Raw genomic sequence first — 21,772 nt, forward strand, 5'->3', positions numbered from 1 at the left:
CTGAAACACCATGCAACACTCTGCTACACTTGTCAAGTATCTAGGTGACACCACACATTGACCTGCAAATTCTTCTGTGATAAAGGGACATTCTGGCTGACATCATGTGGATTGTAACATTGTATTACCCGACAATTCCCCATCAATGCTGGGGTCAATCTGCCAGAGCAGGGAAGCTTGCACCCTGCTATTGGAGTGCAGGGAATTATGCCCACTTGACTTGTAATCAAATCCAATATGTTCTGAGTGGCTGCCCGTGCATTTTATTGTGAGGACAGTCAGAATGCTGTAGTTTGCCTTGCCTTTTGTCTGCCTTATGAGGAACAGGCAATAAGCACTGAAGAGGGCTGTTCTCAATTTTCTCCCTGCTTCTTGAGACTCTCACCATCCCTGTACTGTTTCTTCAGGTCTGTAATGAGGACCAGAAGATCGCTGGTGCTTATCAGCAGTGCCATATCCTCACAAGCTTGCCCAAACATCCCAGCATTGTTCTTGGCTAGTCTTTCCACAAAGGTGGAATTTACCATCATTTGTGCTGTGCAAATTGGGGTTACAAAAACTCTGAGGAACGCTCTGAAAGGAAGGGGAAACGGGCTGGATTCTGCAAGGAGGGGATTTAACCTTTTTGTGACCTGTAAATTTATCTTCACCTTGAACATTGTGGTGGAACAGGGGCCAGTACCCAAATGCCAGAGTCACTTGAACACACTGCAAACAAACCCAGTAAAAGAAACAGTCTGTTCATTAAAGCTGCGACCCCGAACAATGGGGGGACCTTGTAGATGTCAATATTCTGAAAACCTGCCTTGAAATATCCTGTAATTCTATCCAATCAAATCCGCTGTCCCTGCCAAGTAAAAACACTTGGAATGGGGTGTGGAAGCTGTTGTGTCTTGCCTTACAAAAGCCGGTGCATACCAAGAACAACTTTCATTTCGCCTGAGCTGGAAGAATTTGGGTCGGAAAGGGTCGGAAAATTATAATGCCGTGACTTTGAAGCTTGTATGTAGTTGACATAAGGAGAGTATCAAACAGATGATGTGTAAACTTTCCGTGTGTTCTCGGGACGAGGTGCGAACTGCAAATGTCTGGGCCAGGCCAGACCTCTTGTGTGTTCACCTACCGTAACGTTGTGCGCCAACAGCCCCCGAGAAGTCACGTAAAGCCGCAGGGCCTGGCGCTTCAGCTCTACCAGCCGGGCGTTGCACTTCTCGCAGCAGATGCCGGCCCCTGTCCCTCCTCCTCCCGCGGCCCTGGATCGCCCTCGCTCCGCCGCGCCGGACTGCGCCTTGCGGTCCATGGGTTGTGGTAACCGGGAAGCTCTCGCCGCCCCGGCCTGTGGATCTATGTTTTGAAACTGCAACACACACACGCAAAAAAATGCAATCGCTAAAATTTACGTGAAAATAATGAGCAAATTGACGCGCAATTCGTATGATAATCAAGGACGACACCACCAACAACAAGCCACGCGGAACTCACGGTGTGAAGTCTGCGGCCGTCACTGCTCCTGTCCCGGCCCGCTCCCAGCCCCAAGCCCGCTCCGCCTGCGCTCATCTTCTCCGTTCATGTGCTGCGAACAGTCTCCTGTGGAGGCGGGACAAAATACATCAGCAACTCAGTCAAGTAGAAAACCAGCCACTAACTAAGCTCATGAAAATTCAACAGTAAAATCCGCCTGGGACGGAGTGGAGAGAGGACGAACTGTCCATCACCAACGCATTGGGGGAAATCCAGACGATGTTATTCAAACTGTCCCGCCCTCTTACGAGCAAAACCACCCGGAAAATGGTAGGGAATGGCGATTATCGGGTCTTCCAAGCGGTACTTATCGCGGAACCATACAAAAGATGGATCTGCTAAGGGAATAAATGATTTCACCATTTCTGCTAAATCCAAGCAGTACGGCAAACTCAACTCCGATGAGAAAATAGTGGACAGCAGAGGAGCAATTATCGTCTGAGTTTGGACCATTCTATGAGCTGCGCCGGGGAGTCATGTGGCATGATAGACAAAAATTTCAAAGAACCAAAACAGGTATACAAAGTCATACGCTACATTTCATACTAAATTATAAGATATATATTACAAATATAGAAATCATTGTACTTATGACTACTTTGTCGGTTCTTGATTATCAGATATTTCAATATAAATCTTATCACCCCCTTCTCTTAATGGGATGTTCTAAATAGGACTAACCAATGGATAACTGGACGGAGTAGGCGACTAGGGACAAACCATTACGCTCCAAGAGGGTGGACCGATCGGATCAGTTGTAATAAAAATAGTTCGTCTGTTAGTTACTAACGTATATTTCTGTTTTATAGTTCTGAATACATGATCGTGGGCGTCAAAGGGAAGAAGAAGAAGGCGAATGCAGTTTGTTGTTGCTTCCTATTGGAAAATTCAGTGAAGCATAATATCAACATTCAGTGAAGCATAATATAAAAATTTTCCGACAAATCATGTCAATATTCATGATGATGATGTAAAACGCCGCTGAAACTTTCGTATTATAATATTCCAATATATCAATGCATTAATTTAAAGGACAACTTTACAATAGTTATTGCTAACTATAAGTTTGTTTCTTCCTAAAATATATAAAATACTGTGATCCTTGGAGCAACCTGGCAGAATTTTTTTCGCATCGCTACCATGTTCAGCAGGAAGAGAGCTCCTGACCGTATCATCGCTGAACGGTCCCTCCTTCTGATTGATAGGGGGAGTTGCGTTTGTTTACAAAACAGCATATCTGATGTGAGCCCAGGTGCCTGCCGCCAGTCCCTCAATAGCGGCAGGACGGCCAGTATTTTCATAGCAAACAATTGTCTTCGACATGACGAGCGACCTAGATTTTTACAACTCATCTTGCAAACCCACCAGCGCAATATAAAGACGGCGTGTCACAATAGAGAACACCTTCGCACCCGCATACCAAAGTTTGACGCAAGGCGTCCCGGGCTGCGTCACCAAAAATGTTCGCTATGTGCGTTTTTCGGGAGGAAGTTGTTTAGAACATCATCAAATACAAATAGGCAAACGACAAAATTACGCCACAGTACATAGATATGTCGGTGAGTGCAAACAAACGCTTGTGTAACCAGGAAAAGGGAATCAAGGGGAAAATAAGCTTATGACACCTCCATCCTTTTCTGACACGACTCCTTTATCATCAAACTTCCTTTCGAACTTCGTCTTCCTGAAAGACTTTGGAAGTTCGTACGTGTCCGCTTCACACAGGATATATAAGACCATATAACAAACATCATGGAAAACCACAAAGGAAGGCCTTGTAATAGGGGAGGTTTGATCAAAAAGGTTCATTGGCTTGATAGCGGCTATCTCTAACCTCCTGGGTAGAGGAGAACCTTCTTGTAGGTTGCATTGCGTTTATAAACCATGATCACCCGGCCCACTCAGTGCAAATTCCGGGGGGAAACACGAATGAAAAAAAAACAAAAAAAACTTTTTTCTGTGATATTACGGTCGCCAGCTAGCCAAACCATTGCCAGACAAAGAGAGAATACCAGAAATAGGATTAGATGCTGTGGCTGGACCAGAACCTGGGTGCCTATTGTCACTCCTGTCCCCCACTGTCGCGTGGCGCCCTCCGCACACGCTCTTTGTCAAACAAAGCCAAGGGTGGTCCCATTCAGTCAGGACAGGGCCCACCCCGAGCCTCGGAAACAAGTGCCCCTCCGAGTATGGGCCTGTCACTCAAAATCTCCGGTCTGTTTTTACAGTTGACAGCCAATTATGATACAAAATGTACCGGAACGATTCGCTGATATGGCTCCGTTGAAAGAATTACAAGATTTACACGTTTTGGAGATACCTGCGCTAAACCAAACAAGTCAGGTACGTTAGAGGCGTTGATTCAGATATGATGGGACCGTTGTTTACCCTCACAACGATGATGTGGATTATCCAGTTACTTATTCCGCCCCCACGTCGAGCGTTTTGCTTGGATTTTTCCCCACACAACAGCCCGGCAGATTACATCGCCCGATAAGTGCAGACAATCAAGTTGAATCAGCGCGATCAATGCGAAATCAAACAAACTCATTCTGGGAAGCCGTAATCCGCTGAACGCCACGCCTTAGCCGATCCCTCTGCACGCGGCTTTAGTGGTTCTTCCCTCTTCAACCTGGCGCAAATCCGAAGCACCTGCCCCGAGATCCGTGAGCGCACAAATCCGGATCTCGCGCTCTTTGCGTCATCTCTGCCTGTACAGTACTGTACACACAGTGGCCGTTCAATCTACATCATCTCTTTTCCCTTTTTTCAGAAAGGACACAATGTTCCAACCTATATACGACTCATCATTAGCGGGCTGAGTCAGAACTGACAGTGGCAGCTTTTAATCTCCAAGCAGATCTTTTGGTGGGGGTAAGACAGTATCAAATTGGCCAGTCTGTAACAATTTCCTGGTAGCGACAAAAAAGGGCCATATATAAAAAGCAAACGATCTTCCACCATCAACCTCTGCTTGGAGAGTAGCAGCTTTGAGCTTTGAGAGAGGATTGCATTGTTGCGCGGTAGACAAGCGCTGCCACGTTGCCAAAATACGTGAAATTTTTCGGGTATACTAGATAGAGCTGTTGTACGACACGACGTATGACTTTACCTTTCTCAGATCATTAGACGAATGTGTGTGTACTAGGGGAGGGGGTAAGCGTCTACCTGCTGTACATGATAAGAAGATTATGTTTTCGTCCAGCCGGTCAGTCTGAAGGCCGTACAGGTCGATGACCTGCGTTCTCCTCCCACCTTTTGAGAAAACATGCGTCGATCGATAATTAAACCGCAGGTTGCTGACCAGATGGTTATAAGTTAGAGAGAACGCAAACAGAATCACATGAGCGGCATTATCACATCGTGTGACTAAGAAAGATATTTACAGACGACAGCCTCGCAAACAGCGATTTTTGTAGGCCCTGGATGAAGTCTGGAATGGATAACCTCACCTGACTGGACTGGGGACCGAAGCTAAAATGTCTTCCTACTCTCGAACAGGAGGCTGTTTTGGCCTTAATCGAATTTTTGTTCATCGGATTGGTTTACAAAGCAGGTGACCTTATTAAAAGATTTAATGGTTTTCTGGGGGAAGGGCGGGGCGGAAATTAAAAGATTTGTACTAATCTCCAAGCAGATGTAAGGACCCGGCTCGGTCTCAATTGTTTTACGTGTGTTTTTGCAACATTTAGTACGTGTTCCTAGTACATGTATCATACTGTTTGCCCCCTCAGAGTGAATCACTTTGAGACTGAGCGGGATCCTTACATCTGCTTGACTTGGAGATTTACGTTCTCTGAGTGTAGATCTAAATCCATTCGTTGCGCCTTCTTTTCCCCGCCCTTGCTTGTCAGTCTCCTCTCCACCGGCGCTGCTGATTGCTGCTAATGATCCAGGGCCGTGACTGAACAATGTTCCACCAGATCGTGCAGCTAACAAGTTACCTTCTAGCAGATGTGTGGCCTCAGCTCATTTTGTTCCACGTCTTCATAACCATTTTGCATGTTCGCCTCGCGATCGCCCTACCGAACATCCAGGCAGATGTAAAATATATTTTCAGGGTGGGTGGTTGAGATGTCTTTTTGGTGGTCGTTTTTCTCTCTTCACCACCCTCTCGCATATATGCATAGAACATTTAGCTAATCTGCTTGGAAAGTAGCCCAACCGAGAACCGAGCTCACTACATAGAAAGACGCACGAAACGCTACCATAAGTCGTGATGCTTTACTTCAGGCTAACTCAGACTGGCAGCTGATTGTGTCGGCAGTCACGACTTGACCGTGAGGAGGGGCGTTCTTGTCTTTCTTCACAAGGGCAAGGAGTTATCAAGGACTGCGAGGCCTTGCGCTGGCCTTTTGAAATTCATTGCTTTGGATGATACCGTGCTTGCATATGAGGTGTTCTAGCAGACTAGGTCTGCGTTCTTGTACATGTGACTCTGTCACGGTAGTGTCTGTAGACCCAGCGTATAGAGATGACGCGAAAGTTGCCACGCCGCCCAAGTGCATCACCAAAGGCCTGACGTATCTATAAAAATGAGTCTTAAAAATTACGGCAATGTCAAATAACTGCTGACTGTCGTCTTAGCTAGTACACCTTGCGTATGTCGCAAAGGTTGGTATGTACGCGAGAATGAGTTCCGACAATATGTAACCCGAGGAAGGGTACAGGATGCCCTGCACACATACTAGTAGTTCTCACCCACATTCCGTCCATGTAAACCAGTTCTCTGGTGCGACATTAAATTGTTTGAGGAGGCGAATCGTTACACAAAAAAGTGCAATACTAGAAAGACGTACTTAATGTTGCAAAAACGCGTAAAACAATATTATACGAGACTGACCCTGATCCTTCCATCTGCTTACTTCTCGACCCGTCAGCCGAGATTCTGGACAGAGACATTTCCTACGCTCGCGCCATTCCCCACAAGACCTCTAATTCACATTTAGCATGTCTGTGACCGAGCGTGCTGTAAATAAGTGGATCTTGTCGCTGAATTCTCGGTAACTCGACCCGATCGGCCTGACACAATTTCTCCGAAAAAATCCACCCCGAAAATTGGCCCGAGCCCCTCGGAGACCCTCCGTGGGCGAGCGTTCACGTACCGATGGACGGATATCCTCTCAAGTGACCCCAAACCAGCTCTTTCAGGACCTTTGGCTTGACAGTCCCGCGAAGTCACGCATTTCTCTACACCCAAGAGGTGACTTACGAAAATAAGCTTGTCAAGTGTAAGTAGAATCATTGTCCCAAGTCGTCGATTTGGGAATTTTCTTCGCAAGAGAAGTGGGGACATGACATTTTCAAGACCCTGACACCAATCTGTGTTGCTCGCTTATAAAAGCCTACTGCGTATGATATCAGAATGCGCATTCCAAGCAAGACTGTACATGTGAACTCGGCAGGCCTTGCTGTGACGACGCAAAGCTCGTCCAAAGCCGATGTTGACAAACACTAGCTTTGCCTCTCAGTCCGCCCGCCTCGCCTTATCGCCACAAATTCATAAGCACGGCAATCTCCGACAATCATATCATCAACAAACAAATGGCTACCGCGGGAATATTTCCCGCCAAGTTCCAGCGACTAAGGTTTCATCTCCTGAAAATAGTCGGACCGACGACCGCTCGGGTCAGGAGGGTAGCTTAGCCTAGAGACAGACGCCGTCGGCTCGGATTAATTTCCATCAAACTCCTGTCTTTGGGTGCTGAAAGAAGAGTGGAAATTGGCCAAATATAGGCTGAACAATATGCCAGTGGAGTTAGCCGGCCAGGGATGGTTGGAGCCGCACCCGAAGGAGCGCCAATGTCGTCTTTAGAAGGAGACCGAGCCATAGGGGAAAACTAGCGAGATATGCTAATTGGTCGTGTAATACCCGTTCGTACGATAAATATACGACGAAGCGAGCATAAGACAGCTGGTATCCAGACTTGTGGTTTTCTTGAAAAGTAAAAGCTTTTGCTCGAAACGACAGTGTTTTAAGCCACTGTATACATCCCGGCGCTATTTCAGCTACACTCAACGGGTCGCGTCAATATTCAAGCAGATGTAAGGATCCGGCTGTCTCACGCGCATGATTGCAACATTTAGTGTAGGGGGTTTGTCTCCTAACAACACGGGTTTGTCTCCTAACAACACATTGCAACATTAGTACTTCTATGTAGTCATAGAAACGTAGTAAAGGCCGCAAACCGCCGACCGTCGCATCTGCTTGGAAATTGGGGTCGCGGCCCTTGGGTGGGGCGGAAACGGCTACAGATGTACAGATGCAGCGGAGACCTTGGAAACGTCTGGGAGGAAAATGTGGTTATCGTCAGCGCGGGTCTGAGCGGAGTCATTTATTTAGAAGAGAGTACACGAGGGCATGTCGCTGTCAGGATATGGACGACACCTGCCCATGCATCTACACATGCTGCCTGGCTGCGGGGGCTAGAAGAACAGGGGTACCATTGACCGAAGGGAGAGAAATGCTCACCAATAGAAAGACGTGCAAAATGCCACAAAACATGTGTAAAACAAGCCAGACACTACATCTGCTTGACGTTTACGAGATACAACTTGGGCGGCGTTTTAATTTTGTCGTTTTTTTTCTTCTTTGGTTATTTACTCACTGCATTATTATTGCAGAGGAGGCTAGCATTGGGAGTCATCAGGATAAAGTAGCCATCAAAAACACTAATTACTCAGCAAAAAACGGCAATATTATATAACAAAGCGTCGACCGCAAAGCCTGTCACGAAGGCTAATACGACTGTCGGCAGCGCGTGGCAAAACATCCGAACAACTATTTTTACGGCGCTTTCCCGCTCATGCCCCTCCCCCGTCCTTCCGATGACACCGGCCCTCTTGTGTCACCCATCTCAGGCCACCTGCTGGCGCCACGACAGGTGTTTAGGGATTTAACTGCCTGAGATTTAAACCCTGTGCAGCTTCTGAAAGGCCTGTCTTCCGTGTTCAGTCGAAAGTTTTGTCTGAAATCGGTTTCTGTGACCGGAATCAAGAACGGGACTAGGTCGAGAGGGTGAACTATGGAGTCGGGGCGTCTGTTACTCTGTTTGGTTGTTAAAATAACGTGGGGATATCTGGGATGCCGGAGAAGATGAGAGCCGACGGGCCAGAGTGGGGCCTTTGGGTCTGTGCCGCCCGGCACGCCAGAATACACACACACGGTAGCGAACAATAACAAACGGACGCCGACAGACCCAGTTCCCATGTAGCTAATGTACTCCGTACCGGGTTGTGTTATTTCTGTGGAGATTACAGACACACTGCGGTCCAGCTGAGGAGACACACGGGGAAGAAGTCAGGACTGAAAGAGCTAGGGGGTGACAACAGCATCATCAGACAGCAGCTAAAAACCATAACAACATACTTCAGGCATAAGTCTGAAATGGCGGGAAATGAATAATAGGAATAGTGCCCATGGCTGATGGGAGCGACCTTGTATCCTGCCAACTATGCACAGGTAATTGGGAAAAGGTGTTCTGAGCCAAGCGGTATCATCATTACTCCCCGTTCCCAACCTGAGTAACCTGGCCACGGCTGGGACGCGCGGGTCTCGGGGCTAACGCAGGGAAGTCCCCGTGACGGGACAGGTAGCCGTCAAACCAGCAACTAAAACATCGACGCCAATTTGTTGCCATTAGGCGGAACAACTGAACGAGACATGGCGGACACCGCGTGGGGATTTAAACCACATCATTCTTCTGAGAACACGACGCGTCATACACACGACACACAGACAGCAAATATTATATATCTCTTGAGGTATGTATATATATATATACTCTATACATCGTCATTGAGCTACAAATGGCACTGATCATTTTACACAATTGCACCAATGCACCGGAAAGGCTACAGTTGAAGTGAACTTGTTGAAACAGAACATTTGCCAGCCTCACCGATAATCCGCGTGTTGTCAGTACGTATATCACAAGCGTTCTCCGTTTCTCTCTCCCTTCGTTCTTTCATCAAAGCTCTCTCACCATCTCTCTCTTCACACACTCCCTCTCTCTCTCTCAAAGTCGCCGTCTCTCTCTCTTCTCTCTCCTGTACTGTTCCTTCCCGTCCCTCCTCACCCCTCCAGCACCATCCCGGCGCGACACGTCGGTCCCTCCGTGCAGGCGGGCTGGCTCACACACGCGGCTCTGCCCTGCACACCGGCTGGGGTAGTTTACCCGGACTGACGCGAGGACCCGCTGACTCTTCCTAAATATGTCAAATTCCTGCGGCCCGCCTCGCGGCTCGACGTGTCAGGGGCCGCGCCGTCCGCCAATCCTGACCCGGAGAGAACACGCCGGGACCACTCCGGCAGGGTACCGGGGAGGAGGAGGATGTCTCCAGGCTTGTCCGGGATGGCGTGCTCGTGGGGAATTAAATTTGTGCACAGTCCAGGACAAACTGACATGATGATAAAATGATTAACCCACATTTCCTTTTGTAGCCAACAGTCAACAGTACAAATGACAAAGGACGTCCCTGCACTCACGAGGATGCAGGCGGGGTGGAGACTGGCCCAGGTAGAATTTGAAACCTATTCTATGCATTGACAAAATAGAAATAATACACATTTTGTAAAGGCTCGAGCGAAATTACCCACTAGCTTTTCAGCAGAAAGCACGTCACTCCTTGAGAACGCTGATTTTCAGGCAACTGAGTTGGATGAATTAACCCAGAGCCCATGTCATGCATGTGGAACTGTTGAAGGACGAGCACCGAGTCGTGTTGTCATGGTGACGTTCAGGCCTCGAGTCCTGTAATGTCATGGCAACAGAGAAGCACCACGCAGTGTGTTGTCATGGTAACTGACAGGTCCCGAACAATGTGTTGCCACTGTGTGCCCGGGCCCTTATGTAACTGAGGCGTAGTGTCAGTACAGTTCAGAAACACTGCGTACTAACGAGGACCCTGACGCTCTGCCAGCTCCAAGTTCAAGCCCGGCTCATCCCATCACCCGACCGGCGCCACCAGGCCACCCCGGCGCGCGGAAATAGAGCTGCTTAGTCTGTAACGACTTCTCTCCGTCCACGGTCCCACTAGACAACTTGGTACTGAGGAATCCGTGCCTTCGGGATAGAAGGGCGAGAACACTCTTACCAACATTTGTCTTATATTTTCTCTGTCTGTAGCAAATCCATCAATGCAACCCTCCAAATCGTTCGATTGAAAGATAATCAATATCAAAGTTAGCATCATATACTTGTAGCCAGAGCTTGAGAATTCCGACCAATTATCATTGAACTTCAAACATGCACGTCTGATCAGGGGTCTGCTGCCACGTACACGGCCACCTTTCGGACCTTTCCTGACGCCTACACTATTCAGCTCTCTGAGTCTGACATGATATATCTTATCGAAGATCTCCTATTTATTTGCAGTTTGGTGGCTAACAAGCAGGCAACAGTGCACCCCGTCATCTCGTCACCATGGCAACCTGAGGGGTCAGGTTACGTCTATATGCGGCAGGTTCACGTACAGGGTCAGACCTGCCAGTATTTAGGACAGGCTCGGGCGTGAGACAGAAACCTACGCTAACTCTGCAGCAGTTTAAAACATCTAATTGAGCAGTTTGCTGCCTTTGCACGTCCTATCACAGTATCAGGGCCTAAAAAAGAAGGCACCAGGAGACGCCACGCCACAGACATATCAGAGTCAGATAGTTCCTGGGCGATCCCGAAAACAGCACGTCCACCGGGACATGTGATAGAGGAGAAAGCATACCTACAATTTGTGTCTATTATCAGATTATGTCTAAATATAACAGAGGTATATTAGATTAGACCCTCCGCAATTTGTGGTCAGGGATTTTATTCTGTCGATGTCAAAAAGTCAACTTGTGAGCGAGTCAAGGTTGGAAAAATTACTTCATCGAGGGTGACAGTAAAGGTAGTTGTTGTTCTGTCACAAGCATGTGGGCAGCACAACCTGAAATACGTTCTTAGGAGTGGAAGGAGCAATATGATATATGTCCTCTGGTACGAACTTGCAGATCTAGAGTTCAGGCCGTGGCCCATTTCTGGCTTAATCTCCGGGCAGATGTCATGGTTGAAAATGTTAACATTTTCGGACCAGCATGGATATCCATATTTCGGTGACACTCGATAGCATTCAGAAAACTGATATACAATCAGAAAACAGCATATATAATTTTGTTTAAATGTGTAACGACGATGCCTGCTATGGAGGTTATGTTCTGGCCTTCTCGCCCATTTCCTGGCGTCCGGCCATGTTGCTGTCGTCACGCACGCGGATTAGAACCAAAATCAGTCCGTTTCCACTCACGTTCTTATAAACAAGGTTGTCGGACTTTTGTCAACAGGAGAAGGTGCAACATTCTGAACTGGCTCTCCGCTGAATGATTCTTTTATACCGTTTCCGTTCGTGTTCTGCGAGTAACACGAAATCTCGACGACTCCGAAGTTTAGCCTCCTTAGCAGGCTCTAGGAGTTGGACTTCCCGTTGCTTGTTATGTGCCTCCGTGGCGAAAAAGAAGAGTACCAAGACCTGACATTTTAAAAAGTTCTGCCCCAAAAAGCAAAAAAAAAGAAGGCTAGGCTGCATGTAGCCTGGTGAGGTAATCTCCAAGCAGATGTAAGGATCCGTCGCCATGTTTTATGCGCCTTTATCCCGCTGCGAAGGACGAGGCTGGGGGGGGGGTGTACAACGGTGCACTACTTGAGAGGTTTGATAGGCGCTGGGAGAGCTGACAGAAAAGATCCCTCAGTTTCCGACTGATACGTTCGCAGCTACACGGCAGCGGAAACGAAGACGTTCAGCACGTTCTGAGTGATCAGTCCTCCCCAGGCAGCGGTCCCGACCTCACGGGCACCCCGCAGAGACCGCCACGGGCTGTCGGGACGGGGAGACTTGAACTCGGCACGCAAACTTCATCTCCAAGCAGACGTGCGGCTGCGGCTCGTCTTGTAAGCTTGGTGCGCACTGTGGCACTATTTTATGAGGCAGTCATATTCGTAGTAGGCAATCCTACGATTTCGACGCCGTAGAATTTTCAAATGAAAAGCACGCGCGTAGAAGGAATCATAAACGATGTGAAAATATCAAAGATGTGCAAAACAACCCGGAGCGATACATCTGCCTGGAGGTTACACGCCAACAGGTTCATTTTGTTACATCTCCGAGCATCTGTCTAACACTTTTCTCTTTCTATTATCGCGGAGTCGCGATCTATATTAGTGACGACTTCAAAGTCGACAGTTGGTGATAATGGTCAACGTGGGAACGCAGCACAATGCTACGGCTTCGCCTTGCACGTCCACAGGGAAACACAACCATATTGACTGTCACTTGGTCCCTCGGTGCCCCCTTTTTAATAATCGGCAGAGAAAGGGGTGACATTCCGCACGGAGAACCCCGTGTCCCCGCTGTTAACGTTTACGAGCCCGGAATCTCGAACGCCTTGATACGGTATCATCAGTCAGTCAAGTTCAGACGCGGTCTGAGGTAATGATGGAGCTTATCAGCGTGGCCAAAGGTGAAGCAATAAATAGAACAGAACTTAGTCTAGCAAATGCGGCACCAACAGAGCCATTTCACAATATGTAGCTCCTCTAACGTGTCTGCGCATCATACAGCGAAACACTTGTTCTCGTCGGCGGAGCCTGATTTACCAGGCTACGTGCTACATGCAGCCACGTTTATGTTTTGCAGTCCGCCCAGAGACTTCGTTTATAAACATTAGCACCATCCAGAAATTGCAGTGGTATGATGTCATAGCTTTGCGTTGTTTAATAGGACACCTCCTACCGAAATAAGAGAAGTCGCCAGTCATTGACATAACGTCATACAAGGTGTGCTAGTCGCGGGAAATCTGGGAAATCCTGACCGTGACACAAATATACTCCACTTATACTTATTAACTAGGGGTCATATGTTAGAGGAGGACCTGCTGCGGCTTCCTTACATCATAATCGTTACAACCCTTTATAATTATCATTTCAATGTTTTAAATGGCCGATTTTACAACCCAGTGGCCTCTGGGTGCTCTTTCTGTGTGATATGTGGGTATAACAAGGGTGGTCATGTCTGTACAAGAAGCACCTGTGATCCATTTGCTGTCAAACAGCTGCACTAAACTTTTCCTCAACTACAAAATGTTTCATTTAGTTCCAGTGTCTACAATAGATGTGTAACAGCTGATCCCTTTCACACCTCATGCCGAGGTTGATCTGTATAGAACACCGCTGCACGTGAGCAGATCCTCGCGTCTTACGACTTTTCAAGAAAACAAACGAGCCGTGAGGAAGGTCTTCCGCCTCCGACAAGACGTCTTGGGGCGGGAGACGTGAACAAAGACGCACGTGCCGTCTCCGGAATCAACTTTCATCGGCTGATACACTACAGGTACTTCCGAGAAGGGAAGATGGCACGTCTGTTCACTGGCGACATTATTCACTCGATAGAAACAAATAGATCATCGGCGAAATCTTTAAACGTATTCAAGTCTAACACATACTGTGATGACTGATTTCCATGTTGATCGTCGTACGATCGCGTGTTCTTTGGGGAGTCATGTATATGTCGCACAAAATTTAGCTGTCTTGTTAGGGAAGAGGGTGTCTTCGATCGGTCCTTGTCGGCAGTTGGTTCTGTCAAGATTTTAAACCTCCTTGGTTCTGTCAGCCTGCTTGATCATTTTGAAAATTTACACGCGCGTCGAATGTCCCAGAACATATTTTTGCCCCGTGTAAATTGGGCCACTGCCATCAAAATCGCACGACGGCCTGACGGCCACGGTGTGACCGTTAAAAGTGAATAACCACAAGCCCTCGGGGAGGAGGCCTAGCCAGCCCCTGACAGTGCGAGATTGTGTAGCACAGGCTGTGGCCTTGCCCGCCTGGCCTGCCTGTCCGTGCCCAGGACAACGTCCTTGCCTGGGTGGGCGCGTCGGAAGTGTCTGTCACCGCGCCGCTCCGCCGTGACACGCGGAGGACGTGGGACAACACGGGGGGAAAGTCTTATCGTACACCGACCCTTCAGACCTGTCTGCGCAGAGCGGGTGACAGACGTTTTTATCAGCGGGAGGATGGTAGCCTGGATGCCAGCCTTTTTAGCTTAGATTAGTGTACTCTGTAAGGGAAGCGACTCGGGAGAGCGTAATAAAAAGGCTGGCCCGTCACAGTCTTACGAGATGTCGTCGGCCCTGGCTGCGTGGAAGAAAACACTACTTCCAAGCAGATGTAGGGATCCATGGGTTAGTCTCAGTATTTAACGCATTTTTGCAACACTAGACGCGGCTTTCAAGCAGTGCACCTATTGCAGGCCTCGACTACAAGAAAGATGCACGGAGGCTGGGCCGGATCCTTGCACCTGCTTGGAGATTAGAATGACGCACTACTTCACAAGGGCATGAGGATGGATTGAATCAATTTAGATAACCAGTCATTCACCCAATAAACACGAATTTCCTGGCGCGAGAAGCCAACATTCCGGGCTGGAGGATCAAACGTGTTGTGGGTTATGATGACTGACTGTCAGGAACCTGCGTGGGGAAATCTACCGGCAGGGGATTATACAGAACATCTGGTGTGATCTGTCGGGCTTGTTTTGTGGCCTTTTCTGCGTATCTAAACCTTGTCCTTCTATACTAATGCACTTCGTAGTCTTCTTTTAAAAATTTCTGTTCAAACCAGACCTAAGAGGCTACATGTTTTAAAAGATACACTGCTAGAAAGGTGTCATGTATATCCGCACTACGTAAAATACGCGTAAAACTACCCGACTGCACAGGATCCTGACATCTGCTTGGAAATTACTTATAGAGAACATCTGGGCAGAGTGATGCACCTGCTCAGGAATGTGCAGGGGGGGGGGTACGTAGAGACATTCTAAGAAGTGAATCGGACAGGTTTACAGCAAGGCAAGGACAAAGCGGAGGCAGACAAGCTCATTAGAAAGAAAATGAGCCATACCCAATGAAATCAATAATGGCACACGGTGAAAATTTCCCTTGTGTTGGAGAGGAGGGAACGAGAGTTAAAGGCGCAGAAAACGGTAAGTAAAGAATCAAATGCCGACTAGCTAACATCGCCAGGCCAGGCTCTGAGTCCGGTCGCCAGCTCGCCACTATTCATATATGGCTAGCGACTCTACTCTCAACCAGTACCTAAGCTAATCGTCCATCCTCGGGTCATGCGATCCAAGCTGCGGGGAAAGTTTCGACAAGTCTGCATGAAGCGTTGGACAGATGTCTGATCCGACATCCTTAAAAGGAAAACATATCGGTGCTGTTGCCTTATCGCCTTCCTTGGGTGGCCGGTGAACTACATACAGGTCGCCTCACAGCCGGCAGAAACAGAAAACCAAATGTCGTGACGGGAACGGGGCGATAAGGAAAGATAAAAAGGAGCGCCTTGAAATACAAAACTGTACAAATGACCTGAGAAGATGCATTTCATCAACACCAACTTATTGTTTGGCTTTCGCGGGCAAATCTAATAACAGCCGACCGTGAAATTAGAGGTTTTAACATGACGTTGTCGTTAGATGACGTCAGGAAATCGAATCCAGAAGTCTGTGACGACAAGTACAACAGAACATGCTGAGGAACCATCTGTGAAAATCATGCCACCCGGGAGTGAGGGTATGGGGTCTTGACTGAGCTGTGTTGCTCTTGGCTACACTTGTCGTCTGTCACGGTCGGACCTGTATCACCAGTCGTACCGCACTTTTGTAACTTCCTTGGCCCGTGAAGACCTCAAGCTTTTATTGTTTACTCTCTCCAGCATCAGATTGTTATTTCTTGGAAGGAACACATATTTGATCTTAGGAATACAGATTAAGGAACTTTGAAAATAACAACCATAAGGTAACGTAACCGCGAGAAACACCAGGCTCAGTCCTGAGACCTGACAGGGCGGCCAGAGGGTGATAAGGACAGACCAGGATAGTGGTAACGAGCTACAGGACCGAACTGCTGACAAACTTATCTCCAAGCAGATGTAAGGACACGGCTCTGTCTTTAGTTTCATGCGCGTCCTCCCAATGTTCAGTACACCATTCTAGTTGTGCACTAAACAAGGTGCAATAAGACATGTAGAAAAATGTACTAAATGTTGCAAGAATACGCGTAAAACAATAACTCTGAGCCGGATACTGACATCTGCTTGGCGCTGACCAGGCTATACGCCGTGCGACCCGCACTCGCTGGGGCCAGACGGCCGGTCTCCAGTCTGTCAGTGGCTTCCTTCGCAGGTAACAAGAAAGAACAACAAACCCACACAACTCGGATTCAAAACACACGTCAGTCAGGAGAGGGTAAACAGTGGGGGACCGCTTCCCCATCAATGCGTCAGTTCCATCCAAATAGATGCGAGGGTCATGCAGATAGTTTTACGCCTGTATTTATATTTGTGATATTCTTCATCTTTTTAGTTTGTTTGTTTGTTTGTTTGTTTGTTTGAGCCTTCATTTCAACTCGATCTGTAACTGTGTTACATGCTCTAATCGGCCGCTATTTCGGCCGCTTTTCCGATGATAGAGGTCGAGCGTGGAGGAGTGTCAGGGGGTCATAACATAAATACTACTTGCTCACAAATGAAAACAAAGTAATAATTTTTATGCACAAGGTACTAGTAACTCACACAAAGTAAATAAATAAACAAAATGGCAATAACTAATAAATAACTCATAAGTCGTTGTGTCCAAAGTCGTTCAGTCAAAGTCAGTTACGATACTAGCAGTCTTTTAAAGGTTCTAAGAGTAGGTGCTGCTCTAACATGCTGAGGAAGAGCTATTAGGAGGAGGCGAAACGCTGATTGCTACCGTATAATGGTGGCTATTGTTTTTTTTTTCAAATCAATCCCGCATTTGACGGCCATGAAAGCTGACGAAAATAGAAAACCGTTGGTAATCACTAGAAGACGCCCACCGAGATGCCTGCAGCGGAGGCTATTCCACCGGTAAGTACCGCTTGGCCGAACATGGCGGCCAGTAATGCCTTACAGGTCCACATTTTACCCGTGTAACTCAGATATTCATCTTGTTAAACGCTGAAGGGGGTGGATCGTAAAAAGCACCTGTCGGCTCCTAATATCCCAATCCTGAGAATGTCTAACCCCACGGCCACTACTGATCCTAAGTCTTAACTTGCTAGCGACTCGCATCTATGGCCGGCTAACTCCTCTGGCACATCATCCGCACCATTTTGGCCAAATTGACTGGCCAACATCTACTTGAAGATAGCCCGCTACCAACCGAGCTTTATGTAATAACTTAACAGTTTACCAATAACGCCTCACAGAGAAGTAACCCACTTACTACAGTGCAGGTGATTACTACCAAGACACGTACTACTTCTACACAGAATGTAAAAAAATGTGGTGCATAATCATCAAAGCCGCGGCTGTTCACATGTACGGCATTGTGGCAATCGCAATGACAAAAACTGCTACCAAGGTTTTTCGTCCACAAGTACGTGAATACACACAAAAAGGACCTCATTACACCACAGGTTCCAGGCAGTAAAATACTTCAGTACGTTATCAGCTACCAGACGTACAATTTTCCAGATCGTCTGGCTTCCATACATCGCTGGTCCGAGGGAAAAGAAGATACAGGCCGCCCTGGTTTGATAAGTCAAGATGGATGGCTCGAAATGGTCGTAAAACGACAGAGAAGTATGTCGCAAGACCGGGTACGGGGACAAGGTGCTGTACTTGTTAGAAGGAACTCTGTACTATTAGTATTACGTTATTAACGAACCTAAGACGTACCTGAGGTAAAGTTCGGTCGGCGCGTCCAAGCCTGAAGAAGAAATATCTCACTAAAACTACACTTTGTAGCCGGTCAGCTAGCTCCGACCCGTTGGTGTGAGAGTCTCCTTACTGCGGACATGCACCGTGGTCTGCTCTAATTCCACTCGACATTCCACCTCACCGCGGCGGGCCCGTGCTCAGCTGCCGGGTGATGAGAGATCGGTCTATCGCCGACGGTTCGACGACTTGGTAACTCCCGAAGCCCTGTCCATACCGCGGACTCCTGCGGTCTCACAACCTGTCCCTTCCCGACTCCCGGCGGAGTCTTTCCAACGTCCAGGCTCGCAGACAATTTCCCTAATGAAGGAGCGCGCGCACAGTGGAGGCTGCTCAGCGTCTCTGACGCCCCAGATCTTTTAAAACACTTGTATTTGCCTCTCGACTTTGGTCCCGTCGGCAAACCTGCCGGCGATCTTATCGGCTGCCTCCCATTGGTATGCGCCGGTTCCACGGCAGGTCGGTCCCCAACTTGACACTGTTTGCCGACCGCAGCATGCAGCAAACTTCGCGCAAACACAGACCGGGTCTTCTGGACTGGGTCTAGTAGGGCACAGCTCAGATCTAACGGCGATGATGTATGGCTACAGAGGCACCTAGATGACTTCAAGATGTAAAGATATACTGTATATGTTGTACCTCCGGAAGTAGGATGTGAACCCTTTCATTAACCCTACGCATACCCTCTAGGCCCGGTACACACTACAGACACCGCGGGAGGAAGTAGTAGATCTTGTACAGGTAATGCAAATGTGAGTTACCTACGGCCAGGTGATCGATCAGGTAGATCAGTCTCCTCCGTCCGTCCCCTCGCTACAAGCGGGCACGGCTACAGGCCAAGTTACGACACTGTTGCGCGGAGAATGGTCACACCGTGGCGACGTGAAGCCGATTAACGTTCTGTGATCCACTTCACTCCGCAGACAATGCCACAGGTTTGCCCAAATAACAATTAAAACGATTACGCTATAAAACGATTAGTGACTCAGCGCACGGGCGCCCGGGGACCTGTGGAGGCAGGCTGGAAGTGTTCATAAAAACTGGCTGTTGGAGAAGAAGTGGTCTCCAGGGGGAGTCGAGCACAGCTGGGTGGATTAAGGGGGATCAGACCAAGGGGGCGTGCAGGATTCTTCTCACCTGGATGCGCCCAGGTGAGAATAGCAGGTGGGAAACCGGAGCTCACGGGAAAGTGCAGCGGAGCGTGCGCGCGCCGTTAGCGAGGGAAAACTTACTTCTTTATAACTTTCTTTTCACCTTTGTAAATCGTATAAAGTTACTATACTCAAGTTTCCCCTTTTGTTTTACAGACAAATCTGATAACAGTCAAAAGCGAAACTCGTCCGGCCGTGAGTCAATAGCGTACAGAGTCGTACCATTGTACATATGTATTAGCCTTCCCAGTTATGGATTCTAGGCAAAGATGGGTTGAATACTTTAGTAATTTGTCAGAGGAGTCAATCTGCGGTAAGGGTAACATTTCAGCTGGTGTGTTACGCCGAATGGCGGTTATACCGGCTATACCGATACAGATACATTTCTCCTTGCGCGGGAGGATGAACTGTATGGTGGCCAAACTCACCTGGCAAATCATTTTCGCAATTTGTCTAGATTTTACTGTGATCTTTTAGCCCACATTGTTGCGACTGCCATGGCGTGTCACCAAGACATTTCTGCACGTCGTTCGGCGCGCAAATCTCCCTGTGATTCGCTCTTGAGGAGCCCCCTGCGACGCTGAGAGGGATTACGTGATAACGACCTGAGGACATTCTTTGGTCTCCCCTGGCAACCCTGCCTCTCGTCAGACAGGCGTGACGGGGTCGATGGGAAATGGACCACTTGACACCGGCCTTCTCCCACCTCCAAGCAGATGTTGGGAGGCAAGGTCATTACGTTTTCCTACCTGCCAGTTTCCACCCTTTTTCCAAACCACACATCTGCTTGGAGCTTGTTGGACAAAACAGAGAAAACACACATTAGTACATAATAATCTCCAAGCAGAAGGGATGTCCGACTCTGTGTTTTACGCGTTTGGGTCGTTTCTAGTGGTCCGCGTTTTCGGCTCTTCACCATATACTAGAAAGACTTTGGAGTAGAAAGTTTGACGCCACAAAATCACGCACACAGAAACACCGACCCGGCTCCTACATCTGCTTGAAGCTTAGGTACGTGCAGGTTCGTCCCTAGGTCCCGGCCGAGTGGACTTCTGAACCTGAAGCACAAACTACACACGGCAATCGCGCCGGGCTGTAAAGCATGTGTAAACACCGCGCGGCGCCCCTGAAAGGCTTTCGATGGGCCCTCACTTAGGAAACTGGTTTATAAGTATGTACCTTCTCCTTGTGTGGGATTGGAAGTACGTGTGTTCTGGACACACACACCTCACACGGACTGAGAACTGACATTCGCACTAGTGGACACCATATCCACCAACAAGGGTATGACTTGAACAGTTTTCGGTGTGTTACAGCGGTGGTGTTTTCCTGGACACCTGTTTGGCGATCTGTTTCTGCCCTGCAGCGGTTCTAGGACAAGAATTGAAAAACTGAAAGTTCTCAGGGAATCCCAGTATCTCCGACTACCTGGCTCGGCCCACAAAACACCCTGTAAGATTAGACTCCTTAGACTTTGCTCATCATGTTTCGTTTTCTGGTTGTGATACAACTGTTGCTAAAAATTATATCAGGCTGACTACAAGCCATGAGCTGTTGAACCTCCATGTTAAACGAACCGAGTACAATCAGAACTGAAATAATCAGAAACAGCAAAAAAAAGCTTAACTCGTAGGTTTGCCAAGGAAGCTACTGTAAGACTGACAAAGACGAGCGACATCTGCTTGGAGCTCATTTTTAGTGCTGTCTGACTACGGTGAACACCTGGTCGATGACGATGTATCTGTTCTTCAGTTCCGATAAAAATAGACCTGGTGATTGTCTTCAGTATTCCCGTGTGGACAGTAAAACTACCAGGCCTTCTCACCTGGGTAATAAAAACCCAGTAGTTCTTCACACCTGGATAATAAACTCACCAGGTCCTCTCCGGACTCCACCTGTCCGCAGCATGACCTGCATCTGGGCGTGATTTCCCTTTATACAACAACAGTTCACACTCTAAGAGGACCTGAGACACGTAGCGTTATTAAAGGTATATCATACGAATGTAGCGTATTCTTCACGCTGCTTGTTTTACACACCTTCTTGCAACGCGTTCAACTTTTCAGACGTGTGCTTTTTCCTTCCGAGAAAGACGCTCACGTTGTCAAAACCAAAAAACAACTAGAGTTCCCCGATCTCATACCTTCGCCAAATGATGTTAACCTTTATGACTGACAAATTATAGATTAGATTATTCCCCCCTGATTTAAGAAATAGGAACCTAATTTTCATGAATTATATCATTTTATCATAATCTCAACCAAAAGACAGTCTTAAATTAACAAACAATGCATTCTAGCATTTCCTAATAAATTATGCAAATGAGGTCCT

At 47.8% G+C, this 21,772-nt stretch overlaps 1 protein-coding gene across 1 annotated transcript in view; it reads right to left on the reverse strand.

Annotated features, from left to right (window-relative positions):
* Positions 1 to 21,772, reverse strand: part of LOC109483677 (kinesin-like protein KIF26B) — a 51,760-nt gene that overhangs the window by 19,192 nt on the left and 10,796 nt on the right. Inside the window, exons 2-3 of the mRNA XM_019786713.1 lie at positions 1,483 to 1,587; positions 1,124 to 1,357 (exon numbers count right to left, since the gene is read on the reverse strand). Coding sequence (XP_019642272.1) covers positions 1,124 to 1,357; positions 1,483 to 1,557 — 309 coding nt within the window. The 5' untranslated portion in view covers positions 1,558 to 1,587. The remainder of the gene's footprint in view (positions 1 to 1,123; positions 1,358 to 1,482; positions 1,588 to 21,772) is intronic.

This window comes from Branchiostoma belcheri, unplaced genomic scaffold (assembly GCF_001625305.1).
Source record: "Branchiostoma belcheri isolate BF01 breed outbred unplaced genomic scaffold, Haploidv18h27 scaffold66, whole genome shotgun sequence".
In the NCBI taxonomy this organism is placed as follows: domain Eukaryota; kingdom Metazoa; phylum Chordata; class Leptocardii; order Amphioxiformes; family Branchiostomatidae; genus Branchiostoma; species Branchiostoma belcheri.